The sequence below is a fragment of the Melospiza georgiana genome, chromosome Z (assembly GCF_028018845.1).
Source record: "Melospiza georgiana isolate bMelGeo1 chromosome Z, bMelGeo1.pri, whole genome shotgun sequence".
NCBI lineage: Eukaryota > Metazoa > Chordata > Aves > Passeriformes > Passerellidae > Melospiza > Melospiza georgiana.
In genome coordinates this window covers 82,017,032-82,035,684 of record NC_080465.1, presented here as the reverse complement: position 1 = coordinate 82,035,684, position 18,653 = coordinate 82,017,032, and the positions used below count along the sequence as shown (strand labels likewise).

Below are 18,653 nucleotides of genomic sequence, written 5' to 3'. Positions count from 1 at the left end.
AGCATGGAGGAGCATCAATCAGAGTTCAGTCAGGACAGCCATCAGCTGTCCCAGGAGCTGCTGCTGTAGGTTCACGCAGTCCCCTTCTGGGGCTGGTGCTGAGTTTCCCTTCCCCTCTGTGGAGCTGGCACTGCATTTCCTCTGCTGGCTGCCCCGTGCTGCCAGGAGAGGTTTGCTGCACACCTGTGTGAGTCCAAAGGTGTGAGCCTGGCACGTTGGCAGCCCCGTGCCTGGATGCTGCCAGCTGGCTGCGGCAGAGCCTCGGTGGCTCTGCCAAGGCCTCAGGGGTGGCTCTGCCAAGGCCCGCTGAGGGCACGGCGCCGTGACTTAGCAGGAGCAGGCTGTCCCCACCCGGGTGAGTCACCGGGATCAGCACTTTGGGATGCTGGCTCTGGCTCTCAGGAGGGTGTGCCCCACTCACAGCCCATGTTTCTGCACTGCTGCCTGGCTGCTGGGGTGCTTGGAGGCCCCTCTTGCCTTCCCCTTGGCTGGTACCCAGGAGAACTAGCTGGCTAGGGGATGGATTAAGATACACTTTGAGAATTGGTGTCTGAAAAATGGAGAGAGCTGGAAATTATCTTGTCAGTCTGCTGCTGCTGAAAGTGCCTCAAAGTCATGGCTGCACCAAAATGCTACATGTGACTTGGCTGAGGTTTTTTTCTCAAACCAATTATCCTGAGCCTTGAAGGAATTAAGATGTTTGTGCCTGACAGTGAAGTAATGGTGTTGTGCGTCTTTTGTACTTTGGAAATACAAAAGTGGGGTATGGCAATCATTTAGCCTCTGTCCTCATCTGTTATAAACTTGAACTGAGTATCTTAAACTGAAATATGTTTTGATGGTGTTTCCTGATGTCAAGAGAACTGCAAGGTATACATTTATTGTTGTACTTGTGCATGGGATTTTCTGTGCCTGCTTTCAGCTGTGATTCATGGAAGCCAGGGCAGAGTCTGGGAAGCTTAAGTTGATCTTACTTAAAAACACACTCAATTATGTCCTTACAGCTTACCCAAGACCTCGGGTATTTTGGGAGCTTATAACAAATCCTGCAGTGAAAACTCTGCACTTCCCAAAATCTGCAGCCAAATTGCAGAGTTGCTGGGTTTGCTGTGTGCTAATGATGCCCTCGGGTGTGAATCCCACTGCAGCAGAGGAGCTTGGCCCTGGAGCCAGCAAACCTTTTCCTGGAGGGATGTAGGTCTGAAAATGAGCTCCTCTTACTGCCTTGGCCCTTTCTTTGCCTTGCAGCTCAAGCATGTTAAACAGATTAATTATTGGGAGGTATCTGGTGGGTACCACGCTGGGAAGGACTGGCTATTTCATGGTGACTTCTGCAACAGCTTTTGTGCGAATGATTAATTTTGCAAGTGGAAAAAGGCATTTGGAAGAGCTTGTGCTCTGTGCAAGGCTCAGGAGCTGCATGAAATGGTGCAGCCCCAGCTTCTCTGTGCAAAGTCCCATGCCCTGGAGGTATCTGGTGAAATACCTCTGCACTCCAGTGACCTCACAGTGCCACAGGGTTTGGGGATGAGTCACTGGTGGGAGTCTGATGTCAGACCTGCTTTGTATTGGGGTCGTCAAAGTTTCAACCAGATGCTGGGAGTTGCGTGAAAGTACTGATACTCATATAATTACACAGGGAATCAAGTGACTTCTTCTGTGTCCCGATTTTAGGATGCTTGATTTTACAACTTCAGTGTTTTTAATGCCATTTGAGTGTAGAGGAATCTTTCTGAGTAACTGTGTTTTAAAAGCAATTTTCACAAGTTGACTGTGTTTTAATGAGCAAAGTCTCAAATGCTTGAGTGAAGGAGCTGGGAGGGAAAATTAAATATACAGAACTAGGAGCTGAAACTCAGCCAATGTCTGTTAATAGTTCTCCAGACAGATGCCCAGCAGCAGAGTTTGGGTGTTGTGTAAGAAACGGGCTCCCCAGAGTCTCAGGATGAGGGAGGCAGCAGTGCTTCATGCAGGGGCTCAGTTCCCACTGCCTCTGCCAGCCTTTGGGGATGTCCTGGAGATGTCCAGTGTCTGGGGGTGTTCTGGAGATGTCCAATGTCCTCCATGTGTTCTCTGGGAAGTGTCACAGCTGTGTATTACTTTCCTAGTCCAGGAGAAATCCAGTGTCTGTAACGTGGGTGGCCACAGGGCGAGGGACCGGCGACGCGGGATGAGGGTGCAAACAGCAAACAGGAAAATGGATTAACTCAGAGGAGCTTATCTTTCATTGACTCTGCTGCTCTGGCTCCCCCAGGGATGAGAAAAACCAGTCCATCATCGTCAGCGGGGAGTCGGGGGCGGGCAAGACGGTCTCTGCCAAATACGCCATGCGCTTCTTCGCCACCGTCGGGGGCTCCGCCAGCGAGACCAACATCGAAGCCAAAGTCCTGGCCTCCAGCCCCATCATGGAGGTAAAAGCTGCTCCCTTTCCTTTGTCCTGATCACTCTGTCTCGCCCTAAGTCACAAGGATAGTGACAAACCTGGGGGTTTACAGCATAACAGCTGTAAATCAACTGGAGCTGGGCTGAAAGGCAGAGAGGCACCAACAGCCTCCATTTAGACCACCCCAATTGCACCTGCATTTGATGGTCTTAAAGCTGAGCCTGAGTATCCCCACCACATGTCCAGGACTGGGCATTGATGGGGCTCCAGAGTGGAGAGCTCAAGAATGCAGCCGGCACTGTTAGTGTTTTATCATCTTCTTCCTCCTTTGTTACTCCTAATCTCCTTCTTTTGTTGTACAGACATGGAATATAGAAGGAGGGATTAATCTGAGATATTTAAATTAATTTTTATTTTTGTTAGTTTTCTGTTACTATCAGTCATGTACCGGCCTCTTCCCCTAGGCAACAGCAATGAGACCAAAGGACACGGTCTTAAGCTGTACCACAGGAGGTTTAGGCTGGACATTACAGGAATTTCTTCATGGAAAGGGTGGTCAGGCATTGGAAGGGGCTGTACAGGGAGGTGTTGAAGTGCCCATCCCTGGAGGTGTCCAAGTGAAGCCTGGATGTGGCACTCAGTGCTCTGGGCTAGTGACAAGGTGGGCATCAAGCACAACTTGGGCTTGATGGGCTGGGAGGGCTTTTCCAACCCAGTTGATCTGTGATAGGGGAGTAACGAGTCTCATTTTAGGGAAATCCCTGCTCTGAAGGAAAAGAATTCTTCTTATAAATACAAAAGAAAGGGGGAAAGCAGCTTTGTTTCCTTTCACTGAAGCCAGATGGTGAAAATAAATGTCTGAGTGCCTAAATCCCATTTTCCAAACAGATTTTGGAGCCATGAAGTACCTTCAGCTGATTCGGGCTTTTCCAAAGTCCATGAAGCTCTTCAGACTCGTGTGACTTTCAAGGCAGGAGCCAGCAATGCTGCTTTAGTGCAGTGTGGTGTTGTCCTGTGCTTAACCTTAGGCTTGGCTCAGCCTTTAGGGAGGCTTTCCATCACTTGTGCCAGATTGTCTGACACACAGAGAGGGGGTGAGACACAGCCTGACAAGTGGCAGCACCTGTGGCCTGACACCCCTGAGGGTGAGCTGCAGTGTCCAGGCCAGTGGGGCTGCAGGTGAGCAGTAAGAAAAGCCAGCAGGTGTGTGGCTGATGGGGAAATCTGGCTGGTTTCCTGCAGGTGTACGCGTGGTAAACCCGCTTAAAGTTTACTCCTTTCCTCACCCGTCTCCCCTGCCTCTGTGAAATGCAGCTGCACTACCAGGGGGGCACTTAAAACCATCCAAGAAAAAAATTAATTGTGCACACTATTCTTCTATATGACCCCAGAATTTTATTGCTCTAATTTTCCTGCCTGTGTTCAGTTCTGGCCGTAATTTCTAAGTGCTGAGGCCAGGCAACCTGCCTGTCTTTATTGGAAATTGATGAGAACATTGCCTATTCAGAAAAAAACATAAAAGAAAACTGCCTGGTTTGCAGAAAAACCCTGAGGTAAATGGGCTTGTGGGGGAAGGAGACCTATCCAGGGAAGCTGCTGGTGTTGACTCTGAACAAAGGTGGAGGCATCCTATAAGGTGACTCTGAACAAAGATGGGGGCATCCTCAACTCAAATGTTGAGGCTTTTGGGATGTGGATGGTTTAATTGCTGTACAAATATTTGTTGCTGCTTGTATGCATTTTTCTTCCATAAAAACCCTTTTCAGTGAAGAGTCTTCCCCGAAGTCCCATTGCTCTTCTGCCTTCTGCATCTGGGAAGGTGTTTCCCTCAAAACCCCCTGTGCCTGTTCATATAACACTGATTGCAAATCAAAATGTTAAAAAAAATTTAAAAATCAATTAAAATTTAATGTTTAATTTTGTTTGTTTTATTCAGGCCATTGGAAATGCTAAAACAACAAGGAATGACAACAGCAGCCGCTTTGGGAAATACATTCAGATTGGCTTTGATAAAAGATACCACATCATTGGTGCCAACATGAGGACATATCTGCTGGAAAAATCTCGGGTTGTATTTCAGGTGAGGAGTTATGGGGCTTTGTCCTTTTTTTCTTTTGGGTGCTGTATCCAGGAATTCAATAGTCTGGGTCTTTTCTGTGGATAAGAAAAAAAAAATCTCTTTACAAATAGAACCACAGAATCATTGAAGTGACCTCTAAGACAGCTGAATCCAACTGTCCCCCCAGCACTGCCATACCCATCACAGAATCATCATCATGGAATGGTTTGGATGGGAAGGGATTTTAAAGATCACCTCATTGCCCCCCTGCCATGGCAGGGACACCTCCCACTGTCCCAGGCTGCTCCAAGCCCCATCCAGCCTGGCCTGGGGCACTGCCAGGGATCCAGGGGCAGCCACAGCTGCTCTGGGCACCCTGGGCCAGGGCCTGCCCACCCTCCCAGCCAGGAAATCCTTTCCAATATCCAACCTAAACCTATTCTCTGTCCATGGGAAGCCATCATTCCTTGTCCTGTCCCCCCATGCTCTTGTACAAAGTCCTTTTCCATCCTCTTGTGATCACATTCCCAAGTGTCACTTCCACATGACTTTTAAACCCCTCCAGGGGTGGGGACTCCACTACTGCTTTTGCAGCTGTGCCAGGGCTGGACAGCCCTTTCCGTGGAGGAACTGTTCCTGACAGCCCACCTAAACCTCCCCTGGCACAACTTGAGGCTGTTTTCCCTTCTCCTGTCGCTTCCTTGGTGGACACAGCTTCCAGATGTGTCTTTTGGACTCAGTCTTGGAGTTCTTTATGATTCCAGCCTGATGACCCTTGTCCTGGGCTGTCTCTTGTCCTGCTGTCTCTAGAACCTGTCTTTTTCACAACTTTCTCAAAACTTTCTAATTTTATAAATTCCCACAAGGTGTACCTGGGAGACTTGTTAGATAAGGAGCCAGGGAGAACAAATGGAGGCAGCAGTGCTCAGTTTTGAAGATGAAGAAGGGCAGGAGATGGGCTGAGAAGGCTGATGTCTACCACAGCACCTCCCTTGAGTTTCTTGTGCAGGCTCAGGAGAGGCTTTCTTAGCTTCTCCTTGGAAGGTAGATCAGAAGCTACTGCAAAAATTTTGTCCTTAAACACAAAAAAAAAGTGCTCCAACTATAAAAATCTTAAAAACCTGACAACTTTGAGAAGCTATGAAGAGTAAGCCACCTTCTTTTTATATTACTGTGGGTTTGCAACTCAGTGCTTGCTTTTTAATTCATCCAGAGAGGGATAAGATGTAGAAGGTAATACAGAGTTATTTACTTTCTTTGCCTGATGGGCTGTGTGTGTTGGTCAGGTTTGGCACCTCCTTTCTCCCAGGTGGCAAGGAAAATGTCTTTGTGTTGGTGTCACTGACAGGCCTCGGTGGTGGGAGGCAGGGGATGGGACCAGGATGGCCCTGGGCTCGGTGTGAGGGTGGGAGCACTGCTGTGACCCCTCTGTGCCTCTGGTAACTCAGTGTTTCCCCACAGGCAGAGGACGAGCGCAACTACCACATCTTCTACCAGCTCTGTGCCTCCTCAAGCCTCCCAGAATTCAAAGACCTTGGACTCAGTAAGTGCTGGCACATCCCTGTGCCCTGCTGGCTGCTGCCTGGGCCTGAGGGCAGCAGGGGAAGGTGGTGGGGTCAGAAATGCAGGTCCCTGGGGAGGCTGTGTGCCCTGGGAGGAGGGCAGGGGGATGAGACTGCAGGGCTCTGCTGCTGGCTGGAGCACAGGTTTGCTCACCCCATCACCTCCAGGGACATGGCACCTTGGGTGAGGGTGGGTTCCCCCAGAAGCTGTGGCTGCCCCCGGATCCCTGGGAGTGTCTGGGGCTGGGTTGGATGGGGCTTGGAGCAGCCTGGGACAGTGGAAGGTGTCCCTTTAAGGTCCCTTCCAACCCAAACCATTTTGTGATTCCATGATTTTGTAAAAATCAGCAGTGAAATTGCAGTAGCTTCAGCTGCAGTGAAACTACACTGCTGTGGTGTATGCCAGCTGATGCAGGGAGATCATGTGTTAATATTGTACCAACCTTGCATAAGGTGTGTGCTTTAAATCAGATGTGAGTGTGGCCTCATCTGGCCAGTGTCTTGGCAGGAGTGGTTGTGTCCTTTGAATTAGTTATGTTTCTTTCTTTTCAATGGCTAACTCCTGGAGTGGGTTGGGTTTTCCCCCCCAGTATTTGCAGCAAAGCCTCAGCAGAACACTTGATTCAGAGGGTTTGCACTTGCAGCAGGTGGCACAGGGATAAATTTTAATTATTTTTTAATCTTGAATATTTGCTGCTGCTTAGGGAGAAAAGCAAGGTTTAAACCAGGCTTTTAACCTATTTTGAACAGGGAGCAAGGCAGGTTCTGATCCCACCACAGGGTCTTGCAGAAGCTGCCATCCACACTACAGTGGAATGGCAGATGAAGAGAGGGGATTTCAGTTTCTAGGTAATCCTGAGTTTGCCTTAATGACCTTTTGGGTCACTGTAGGCACATTGCCTGCGCAGAGCACATCACATGGACCCTTTTCAAGAGTTTATGCCATATTTATGTGTTTCATTTTTAAAAACATACCCTGGGTAATGATGATGTTTGCTGGCATCTTAAAATTCAGACACAAACTTTTTCAGCTCCTTCTGGGAGATGAGTTGACGTGTGAGAGCTCCAGCTGTGAAATCACTGCTCTCTTCTTGGGAACATGTGGATCAGGGGAAATACCAGTCTTACTCATCACAGCTCTCTAAAAGCATCATCTGTGTTTGTGTGACTGGCAGGAGTGCAGGCTGAGAGCCTTTGCTGTCCTGGTGCATCACCCAGGACACGTTTGTGCAGTTGTGACTGTGGCTCAGCTTCAGCATCTCGGGGATGAATGTGTAATGGCAACAGCTGGCGGTGCAGGGGGAGTGGGTGCCAGGGCCATTAGCTGCAAGGAAGCCTTCTTGGGTCATTTCTCATCAAAATTTGGTGCCAGTGCCTGTCAGTCTCCAGCTGCTCCCCGTGGCTCTTTGCATTTGCTGTGTCACAGCATGCCCAGGTGTCCAGCAGGTGTTGGAGAAGAAGCAGCTCTTTCCAAAGGTGAAGGGGTGTTCCCTTGGTGTTTCCTGCCCTCTCACCTTGCAATAGCTGGAGGAAGCCTCCCCAAAGCGTTTTGGGGGCTGTCAGGTGTGGGGCTGCTCACGGGGTCGGTGGGGATGTGGATGTGGGTCTGCGAGCTGCTCCTGTTGGTGTGACACAGGCTCAGCCCTTGCCTGTGGGATTGCTGGTGCTGAGCAGGGGGCTGTGGGTGCAGAGGTGCACAATTCACTTGTTTTTCTTTCTTTTGAGTGATGTTTTTAATTTCCAGTTTTGCCTTGGATTTACTGGCCTGCTTGAAGATGACTAGTCAGAACTCAGATTTATTTCCTTGTGTGAGCTGTACTTACCTGTCAATCTTGTCTTCCCAAGGCTTATACAAAACAAGAGGTGTCTTGATGTGAAAATCCACTTTTTATTTATTACTCATGGAGGAGGATATATATTTTTCCATCTGAAAACCTAGGAGCTATTGCTTCTCCTTTGGGTCTTACACATACAGAGAATTGTTATTACTTCCTTTTATGTTGCAAGATGCTGGAAAACAAAAAGAGTCTCTAAACATACATGAGCCCAGCAGAGCAAACCAGTGTTGGCTTCAGTCAGAGTGATCCTAAAGGGCTTAATTTTAAACTAGAAAGTAAATATTTGACTTTAAATGGTGATGTGCAATGCAAGTGCCTTTTGAAGTGTGGTGTCTGGCTTAATGATGCCTGGGCAGTGGTGCAAGGCAGAAATGTGTTTTATTTGTTTGCAGTGAATCAAAGGGTTTGTGTGGTTAAAATAATTACAGAGATCTTGAAATACAGAGATTGGAGTCAGTTATACCAGGGATGACTTGAGGCAGGAGCAGATCCCAGTGTGAATGCTGAAAATGGAAAGCTGAGGTCCTGGTCCCATCATCCACCAGCAGCAGCACCAGGCTGTGAGTGTGATGTGCTCCACCACGGGCTGGGTGAGCTCCTCTTGTGCTGGGGGACCAGGAGGGACATTGTCTGCCCGACCCCAATCAGCATTTTCTGATGCTCCTCATTCCTGATGCTCCAGCAATGAGTGAAATTACCGAGATCTCTGGGTAGCAGGGCTTTTGTATGCCAAAAGGAATCAAATGTTTTTCTTTACAGCCTGAAAGTACAGCTAATGCAGAAGCCTGTGGGAGGCCTGGGAAGGGAGGGGGAGCTTCTGGTGGCAATTTGAGTCAAGAAAAGTGCAGATTGCAGTGTTTTAAAGCTTACCACTAGGCTGGTGGGGAACACAGTAGGATTTTTCTATTCACCATGCTTGGGAAATATGTTTGTGTGTGTTAATGAGTGGGTTTTGGCTAATGACTCCCACTCAGTTCAAACCAGGCTGAGGCTGGTGCTGAGAGCTGATTCTGGGTGGGGTGGGGAGGCTGTCCAGGGTCTGGGCTCCCCCAGCCCTCTCAGGGCAAAGCTCTGGCAGTGCCAGGGCTCAGCAGCAGCCATGGACACACATCTCCCTGCTCTGGGCCTCCTGGGAGACCTTGTTTTAAGGAGGGGGATTACATGAGCAGCTTTCTTAAGTGGACACAAATCCTGCAATCTCTTCTTGTTGTATTTGCACTGGAAATGCCTCTCAGCCTCCATGGGATTTATTGGTGTCATCCTAGAGTAACTTTGCTAGGGCACAGATGTTCAAGTGGTGTAATGCAGGCACTGTGAACCATTCTCCATTCCCTTTGCTCCCAAGGATTAAGGCTTTGTGTAGAAAAGGTGTTAAAATACCCGAATCAGTCATGGATGTGTGAAGCAGGATGAGGAATTACTGAAAGGAGTCACCTCAGTGTTTGGGATGGTCTTCCCCCATGTGATGGAGCTGTTACTGGAATCCCAAACACAGCACAGCGCTGCCCTGGCTGCACTTGCTGCGCATGGAGAAAAGGTTCCACCACTGCAGGAAGCAGCTCACTCACAGCCACTCACCGAGGCTCTGCTTCACCCACCCCTGAGCACACTGCGGTTCACAGGGCACAGGTGTCCTGCGGGGATGGGCACAGCGAGCATGCAGCGCCCATTCGGGGGAGTGCTGCAGTGGGGTGCGGATGTGGCGGCCTGGGCAGAGAGACAAAACTAGATAAGCTTTCCCATGACTTGGTCTGGGAAGAAGGCTAGGTGAGCTTTCTCATGGATTGGTCTGGGGAGAAAGCTAGATAAGATTTCCCGGGAATTGGTCTGGGAAGTTTTAGGGAGGTGGAGAGGAAGAATTGTAAACTATCTGCAGGTGGTGTTTTGAACAAGTTGTTTTTCTCATAAGACGTTTACCTAAGGGTGTCTTCTTAATTAGCCAATCGTGTGAAATGTGTTGATTAAATGACCAATCAGGTCTCCCTGTATCAGAACAGTGTATAAAAGAAGGGGTTCCAATAAACCCGGGGTTTCTAGCCTCTTAACTTCTGACCTAGAAGCTGTGTTTTTTATTATCCGTTCCTGACTCATGGAGACAGTGGGGAGGACTGCTTGCTCACGTTTTCCTCCTCTTTCTTCTCTCCTAGCGTGTGCCGAAGACTTTTTCTACACTTCTCAGGGAGGTGACACGTCCATCGATGGCGTGGATGATGCTGATGACTTTGAGAAAACCAGACATGCCTTCACCCTGCTTGGTAAGGAGCTGCTCTGCTCGAAGCCTGCCCGGCAGAAGTTTCTCTCAATTGTTCTCAGTGTTTTACCAGAATTGTAATGTTCCTGTAGACCTAGCTGGCTTTACTTTGCTCGTTAGTAGGAGCTATAGAAGTGTTTTTAGCAGCTGTCTGTGGAGCAGCAGTGAAATGGACAGGGATGAAGAATTTAAGAGAAGCCATTCTGAAGTCAGAGCAGGGCTGCAGTATTGACTTGCTATTTTTTACCCTGTTTACGAGCAGGAGAAGAGCTATTACTGTGCAGTTCAGCCTGTGTTGTGGTGGAGGGTGATGTCACTTGTTGGATCAGTGTGCTGTGCTGGGTAGCTGATTCCTGGAAATAATGAGCTGAGCACATCCCTGCTGTGCAGAGCCCGCATGCACACGGCAGCTGCAGGAGCTGTGGCTGTGTCCAGCCCCCGTGCTGGCAGCAGGGGAGCAGAGCTGTTAAAGGAAAAACAGTCTGGAAGGGGAAAACTTGCCCAGTGTATTTGTATTTATCTGAAACCAAGTTTATAAATCCTGGTGAGTCTTGGTACCTCTTGGTTCCATTTCACAGGTTGGGAGGGGAGCTCATGATGTTTAGAGTTGTCTGTGAAAGCCCCTGACCAGCTGTGCCTGCAGTGAGTGTGGGGTCTCACTGCAAGCTGTAGAACTTGTTTCCCCAAAATTTGTCCTCTGTGTGTTTTAGATGGGCCTCATCTCTTTCTCTTTGGCATCTTATCTTTACCCTCCTCTTGTTCAGCTTGTGTGAGTTCTGATACCTACTCAAAAATACCATTCCTGGTTCCTCCAAACTTGCCCACAGGACTGCAGTCCCCAGAGAACTCTCCTCCATCCCCCTGGCATGTTTAGTCTCCCCTTCTCTGGCTCCCCTGTCTCCTTGCTGGTCCCTGGAAGCCCTGTGAGAGCATCTTCCTCTGGGGCCAGTCTGATGATGATTTTCTGTTCTTCGTGTGCTCCTCTCTCTCTGCTTTTCCTCATTTTCCTCCAGTGTTCCCCAGCTCTGCTTCTGTTCATGGCCTGGTGAAATTGCTGCTACAGTTTCCAGTCTTGCCTTTTTGTGTGTAACAAGAAGTCAAATTTGTCTGCAAATCCCCAATCCTAGCCAGGCTTAACTCCAGTTAAGAATTCTGAGTAAGAGCAGAGCATTGCTCCTTTTAGTAACCTTGAAACATTTCTCACTGTGCTGATGACAGAAATGTCCCGAGAGAGAGAGAAAGGGAGGCTCTGGATAATTCAGAAACCAGCAGGTGATGTCTCAGACCTTGGGTGGATAATGAGGACACCGGCCCTGAGCACAAAAGGGACACAGAAACCCAGCTGGGATGTTAAAAAAATGCAAGATACGGCAAGAAGGCCATGTGTGGGCTGCTGCTGAGCAAAGCTCCTGCTGGGAATGCCTGTAAAGAAAAATAGATAAAGCAATATTTAAGTAAAATATATGAAGCAATAACATCTTACACCCCCGGTAAAGACCCACAAGTGGAAACACTGGGGAGGGTAAGACAGAGCTCCCCATCACCTCCCTGGTGACTTGCTGCATCCAGCTGTGCCACCAGTGTGGGGGCGTTGTGCAGGGCTTTAATTTTCCCTTCTTTTTGTGGGATATTGGCAATAAGTGTAATTTGTAGTTTGTGTGCTTTGGTTGTCAGCAGACTGATGGCAGATGAGCAACTCCTTGTTCTGTGAAGGCTGCAGAGCCCCTGTAACTCTGATCCTGTTTGTTCACTGTGGAGCAGCGGCCTTGGGTTTGAGTGAATTAAACCCACCCATGTTAAAATTGAGAGTTTATGGTGTATTTGCTGGGAGAAGCCTTGTGACTCTGAAAACCAATTGCCTCAGAAGGAAATCAAACACTGCAAGCACCTTCAAATAAACTTAAAATTGTGTTTCGTTTTTCTTTGTGGCAATCAGCTGTCAATTTTTCCTGCAGGAGTGAAGGAATCTCATCAGATGACCATTTTTAGGATAATTGCTGGCATTCTGCACCTGGGGAACTTGAAGATCCAAGGGGAACGAGACGGGGAGGTCTGCAGTGTATCGGTAGGTGACCCTCAGGAGCTCCCACGTGGGGAGCTTGGAGTGCTCAGGAGTAAGGCTGTGCTCATGTCCTTGGCTGGAAAGCCCTTTTCCTCCTGGTTTCCTTGGCCTTGTTTTGAAAACCCATCACGAGTTCCTAGTTGCTTTGTTTGTCCTGGGAAATAATGCATTTTCCCTCCTCTCTAGCCAGCCTGCGGGTGAGGTTATTCAAAAATTGCTTTCATCCCTGACATCCCAACCCACGTTAGCTCTTCCTGCTTCCTTACAACACCCAGTGCAGGGTCTTGGGGACTTGTGACACTGATGGTGACACCACCAGCACAAGGTGTGATGCTTTACAACCACTTTTCCTCTAGGCAAAGCCATGGAGCTGCTGCTTGTAACATGGCCAAAGGAGCACTGTGTGGTTAATTAGCAAAAATAAGTAACACTAAAATGCCTTAGAGGCAGTTTTTCTGTTCCTGTGTTTGTTCAGAGGTGGGGAAAAGTAAAGCAATTATATGGAAAATACTGTCCTGTAAATTATCATTGCATCCCAGGCTGGGTTGTTTGTTCCTAATTGAAGTATTAAAAGGGTTCTGCACACACTTCAGTGTTACCCTAGAGATAATGTGGTGTTCAATGCGAGATGTTAGAGGTAATTTACTTGATATTTGGCAACATGAATATGTGAAGGCTGCTGCTTCAACGATGTTGAGTTCTTTTAATGAATCTCATGTTGTTTAATTACCTTCAAATGTAATTGCAAGGTATTAAATCAGTTCTGGTACAACCTTGACTCTGGTCAAAAAGGTATTGTAGCAATGGAACATACTAGAATTCTTGTAAAATGCACTCTTTTTACTGCATCCCCAACTCCATCCAGCATTTCTAAGTACATTTACCTAACTGGAAACAATTTATTTCCTATAGATATGTATTATTACACAGGGGAGGGGGAAATTGTTTTCTTGTTTTCCAAAAGGCAGAGCCTGCTATCTGACCGTAATAGAGGCTCAGAACTGCTTTGTCTTAATTTCAGAGGGGGAAAATATATTGCACTAAAGAAAATGAAGTTCACATTTCATTTTATTAATTGTGCAAAGCCTAAGCCCTTCTGGTAATGTACGATTTATTGCTTTGTTATTCAGGATGGAGTTATTTTGTAAAAGGCATGGTGTCCTGGCATACCCTAAGCTTTAGTCTGAGGCATCCCCAGGGTTGCTGTGGAGCAGGGTGTAGCTGCAGCTTGAGGAGGAGTGAGATGGAGAATTCTTTCTCCTGTGGAAATGTGCTTTTTGTGAAAGCTGAGAGCTCAAGGATTACCAGAGCAGGGCCAGGCCTTGGTGCCACCATCCAGAGCTCCGTGTGAGCTGTCCCACCGTGTCCACGAGGACTCCCACATCTGATGGGTGTCACTGCATTCCCGCTCCTGTTCCCCACAGAGACACAGCTTTCCTACATAGTTACAAAAACCCGCTATTCCTTGCACAGAGCTGTGAACTTGGGTGTCAAAATGCCTCTTTGCGGCGTCACCAACCTGCTGACTTTACTTCTGGTTTCCCCCCACCTGCCTCCCAGAGCGAGGACGAGCACCTGAGCAGCTTCTGCAGCCTGCTGGGCGTGGAGCACAGCCAGATGCAGCACTGGCTCTGCCACCGCAAGCTCGTCACCACGGCCGAGACCTACGTGAAGAGCATGTCCCTGCACCAGGTGGTGAACGCCAGGAACGCCCTGGCCAAGCACATCTACGCCCAGCTCTTCAACTGGATCGTGCAGCACGTCAACAAGGCCCTGCACACCGCTGTGAAGCAGCACTCCTTCATCGGCGTGCTCGACATCTACGGGTAGGCACCTCCTCAGCGCCCCGCGCTGATCAGTTACTCCTTTACAGCTTGTCTTCCCCTTCCTGCAAAGCACACGCTGCTTTGTCTGGGGGCAGGTGGTGGGAATGATGGAAAGGAGCACACAAAAAAGTACTGCGGGGTTTGCAGTTTTGATCCCCCTTCAGAGTGTGCAGCCTTCAGCACAAAGTGGTCTGTGCGAGCACTGGGTTCTGGGTTTTACCTCCCATGCCTTTCCCATCTGGAGTTTCTGTCTCCTGTGCTGTTTAAAACAACCTCAAAAATGAGCTGGGGTAAAGGTGCTGCTGTGGAGAGCAAAGCTGGCCTCATCTTGCTGTGGGGTTTGAGGACACTCCTTCACTTTATCTGTGAAGGCACTGAGAGCTTTCAGAGGAGCTTGGGAACCTGTGGTGGGGATGTCAGGTGCAAAAAGCTCTTGCAGAACTTGCAGTCTGTGCCCTCAGGGGCAATGAGCCACTTTGAAATTGTTCTGGGTACCCGTTACTGCCTGGTTTGTCATCCTGAGTGGTGGTAGAAGAGGGCTGTGAGAGTTGTCTGAGCTCATTTTAGCTGAAGTGCTGCAAGGAAGCAGAGAAGGGAGGAGAAAGGAAGGGATTCTGTCAGTTGTGGGGTGGAAAAGGAAAGAGGGCTTGTGGGTTTGGGTTTTACCCTGCATTTTTCCAACACCCTTTTTTTTGTGTGTGTGTGTGTGTGTCTCTGGGCAGCCAGGCCAAGAGAGAAGTCCCAGGTGGCCCAGACAGCAGATCCATGCTAGGCTGGGTTAGATGGCACTTGGAGCAACCTAGGACAGTGGAAGGTGTCCCTGCATGACCCTGTATGATCCTAAAAGGTCCCTGCAACCCAAAACCCTTCTGGGGTTCTGTGGTTCTCAGTGGGACAGCAGTGGTCTCCTGTTCTCCCTTACCAGTTCAGGTGCTGAATTGCTGCTGTTTCGGAGGGGAAGGTGGAATGCACACATTGCAGCTGCTCCAGGAGCCAGTCCCTAACCCAGGGCAGTCACTGTGCTTGCTCAGTCCCCAGTCCTGTGTCCTCTGAAGGTCTGTCAGCTCTAGGAGAACCTCAAACTGAGAATGAAATCCTGCCAAAGCAGTTCTGGATCAGAACAAAAAAGCAGTGTGATTTTAGGGCTGTAACACCTACACAATTGCTGGAGCTGGGTCTTGTGTATAAACACTCCCACGAAGTTTGTACAGCTACTGGTGCTTGGGATGATAGTTTTCACATCTGGACAACCAGAGCAGCAGAAAGGATGCCAGACAGTGCTGGAGCAGCAGTGCAGCCCCCCTGGCTGCTGGTCTCCATCCATAGCTGCTGTCATGTGGCAAGGTTTGCAGGAACACTGCTATCAAGGGTGATAACCACACAGTTATCCTTGGTTTGGGATTTCAGTGGGAATGGCTTGAGGTGATGAGGTTGCTCTCTGGTTTGTAAGATTCTGGGCTCACTTGGGAAGATCTTAAATACAGTACAGTCTGGTTCAAGGGCTGTATGAGATAGAGAATGTGTCCCATCTCTTTTCTATGAGATAGAGAAGCTGTTTTCCCCCACAGAAATTTCTGCAGGCTGGAGTGTGATGAATAAAGCTTTGAGATGGAGCCCTGTGGGTGATGGTGGGTCCATACAGAAAATTGGATGCTTGAGTTAGAGGATCAGACTTTCAGAAATCTGAATGAAAGGAGGCTTGAGGATAAGGCTCATGAAAGATTAAGCTGGGCTTGAAAATCTGTTGGTGTGGAAGAAAAATCTCCTTCAGCTGCCTGTCCAGTGTGAGGGCCAGCAGGAGCTTTCAGCCCTGGTAACACCAGCAGGGCTTTTCCACAAGGACCTGCAGGTCCTACCAAAGAGGCAGATTTGCAGGGGAAGGTGTCCCTGTTCTTGGCTGAGATGCTTGTGGGACTCTGGTGTTCTAAAATGACCGTGAATCCCTTTTGTAAATGGGTGTTGCTGTCTAAATGCTGAGTAATTTACAGTGCAGGGAATATGGATGATGATAGCCTGGCTCTGCTGAACTTTAAAGTGGTTTGGTTCTCCTAACTTATGTGTTTTTTGAGCTTTAATGCAGTTTTCTAGCTAACAGACTTCCCCCCCCCCCCCCAAATTGATGTTGTTTTGTCCTTTTCTTTGGGAGAGGGGTTGAGCTGGAAAGGCAGGGAGCCTGCAGCAGCTTCACAGCACATCCTTGACATCCTCAGAGCTCCTGTCCCAGTGTTCCTGGGGGAGGACTGTCCCTCTGGGTGGGATTTCTAGGGATGGGAGCCACACAGAGGGTGCAGAAGCTGCAGGGTTTTTCTTCCAACTTTCTAGTGCTCGACTTTGCATCCTTAATTCTCTTTTTCTTTCTTCTGAGGTGAGAGGGTGCAGCACTGAAAGCCTTTCTGTATTTATTGAAATGGTGTTATTTATACTGAAGTCAGTCAGAAGAGTGGATTCATGGGGCACTCCTGGACTTGGTGGGGATGGCTTGTTCCCGCTCTTGTTTGCCACATGAAATGTGAACACCCAGGCAACCAGCTGTGTGCTGGACTTATTTATGAACTTTAAATATTAAAACACAAACCTTGGTGCTTCAGAGGACTTAGGAGAGACCAGCAGAATGGGGAGCAGCAGAAAACCCAAAATGCAGCATTTGGCCCTTGAAAATCTACTTACAAGAGCTGTCCCCTCCTGGATTTGCCTTCCAGGGAGCCATAGCGATGGGTTTCAGTGGTGAATATGCATATTTTTTCCACCAGATTACAGTGCACTAAAATGAATAGAGAGCCAATAGAGAGCACTGTTTTTCTTTCCCCATCAGGATGTTGCCCTCAGTGCAGTCACTCTGGGCAGGTAGGGCCTCCTGGCGTGCACACACGTAGGGCTGGCTACTAATCTGCTTTGTCAATTAGCACAGTGTGTTAGTAGAGTCCCTTAATTAGAAACTTTGTGAGATCTCCCTCGGAGCTGGAGTTGTGCAGCAGCTCTGCCCCCGGCTGGCACCCACTGGGAGGGTTCATAAATCACTTCTGGTGTCTCAGAAGGGGAGACGTTTCCACCCTGATTTCTCTTCCTCACACACTCCTGCCCTCATTGCCCTTTCCCACCTAGCTCGCTGTGCCTCTCCATCTATGTTTTAATTAAATCTTTCCTTGCCCTGTTGCTGTGGTCATGCCTGCAGCAGCTGGTATTTCCAACGAGTCCTGGGATGCCACATTCCTCGAGTGGCAAGGGCTGGAGGCGCAGATTGGCTCAGCCACGCCACCGAGATCGAGCACAGAGGGGGCTCTCCAGGGACACATCCACCACTGAGGGCCATGACACATCTTTAACATCATCATTTGCTGTCCCAGGCACCAGATTCTGTTGCATTAAAGACTCTAAAGCCCAGTTTTTGGGAAGGGGATGGATTAAGCATCTTCTGCTTGGCACAGGTGGCACCAGCTGCTGGACACACAGAGGGAAAGCAGTCCCAGGTTTCCTCAAGGACTGTGGGGGTGATAAAAGCACAAAACCAGCTCATTTCTCCATTCCCCTTTTTCTTTTGCCATTTGGCATGGCATTTCCCCAGGGACTCTGGCATTTTGTGTGGTGATGGCATTGTCACCTGGAAGTACCTGGAGAACAACTGCATTGCCTGGGTAACAGCAGGGTGGTCCTCAGGAAGTGCCACAAGTGCTGATTATTCTGGGGAAGAGAGGCTGGAAAGAAAGGGCTTCATTCATTCAGTGTTTAAAGACTGTTCTGCCAGCTCCTATGGTGCCTATTACCCCAACAATTATTTAGTCACATATTTGTCATTACAGCAGCTTACTCACTGAACACAGGAAGCCTTCCCACTTCTCTCCTTGGTTTAATTCTTACAGTCATGTGTCAAAGACTTCTTTTTTCCCTTCCCCCTTCCAATTGTGCCTTAAAAATAGAAATATAAAACACATAACTCCCAGTGGTAGCTCAAAATACCCTCTTTGGGTTTTAAGAGCTAGCCTGGCTCCCTGTGCCTGTCCTTGGGTGTTGTGTGCTTCAGCCTCAGGGGCTCTGCTGGCTCCCTGCTCCTTACCTGTAGTCTGTCTTACTAAAACTGCATATTTTTTCCTTTCTAATTGTGATTAGGAAGCTATTTTTGGGCCTCTTTTGGAGCTAATGTGTGGCAGGGTAGGATAATGTTTTGGCGTGGGGAGCTGTGGAAGTCCTGGTGAAGAGGTGGATCGCAGAGTCCAGCACCAAGGACCCTCTAAGTTGGAGTTGGAGCTGAAATCACCATTTTTCCCCTTCTCCCTTCAGAACTTGCTTACTCACGTGTGTCTAATTTTTGTGCTAACGGGGATGCAGTGCAGAAGCTATAATTACAAATTTAATACCTTCTTTTTTCTGCTCTATTAAATTCCATTAAAAGTAGCATGCTGGGTCTTTTAAGACAGCAGCTACTGTTTCTTCATCACCTTTGCAGTGAATGTATTTGGAACTTAATATTTCATAATATTTTTCCCCAGGAGAGGCAGTTACATTTCTTGTCTCAGACGGAGCTGATGGGCAGGAAGCTGCAGTCGTGCCAAATGTCTCATTCGTGTGTACCAGGAGGGACCTCTTGAATCCCTTGAGTTCTGCCAAGAAAAGAAAGATGTTTTGAGGGAAAAAGTGTAAATTTAGGACAGAAGGAATGGAAATTAGGGTTGAGTGC

At 48.5% G+C, this 18,653-nt stretch overlaps 1 protein-coding gene across 1 annotated transcript in view; it reads left to right on the top strand.

Annotated features, from left to right (window-relative positions):
• The window catches only part of MYO5B (myosin VB), a 145,522-nt gene that overhangs the window by 48,168 nt on the left and 78,701 nt on the right, over positions 1-18,653 (top strand). The window contains exons 6-11 of the mRNA XM_058044585.1: positions 2,255-2,411; positions 4,320-4,463; positions 5,904-5,985; positions 9,990-10,097; positions 12,049-12,158; positions 13,716-13,981. Of these exons, the coding sequence (XP_057900568.1) occupies positions 2,255-2,411; positions 4,320-4,463; positions 5,904-5,985; positions 9,990-10,097; positions 12,049-12,158; positions 13,716-13,981 (867 nt within the window). The remainder of the gene's footprint in view (positions 1-2,254; positions 2,412-4,319; positions 4,464-5,903; positions 5,986-9,989; positions 10,098-12,048; positions 12,159-13,715; positions 13,982-18,653) is intronic.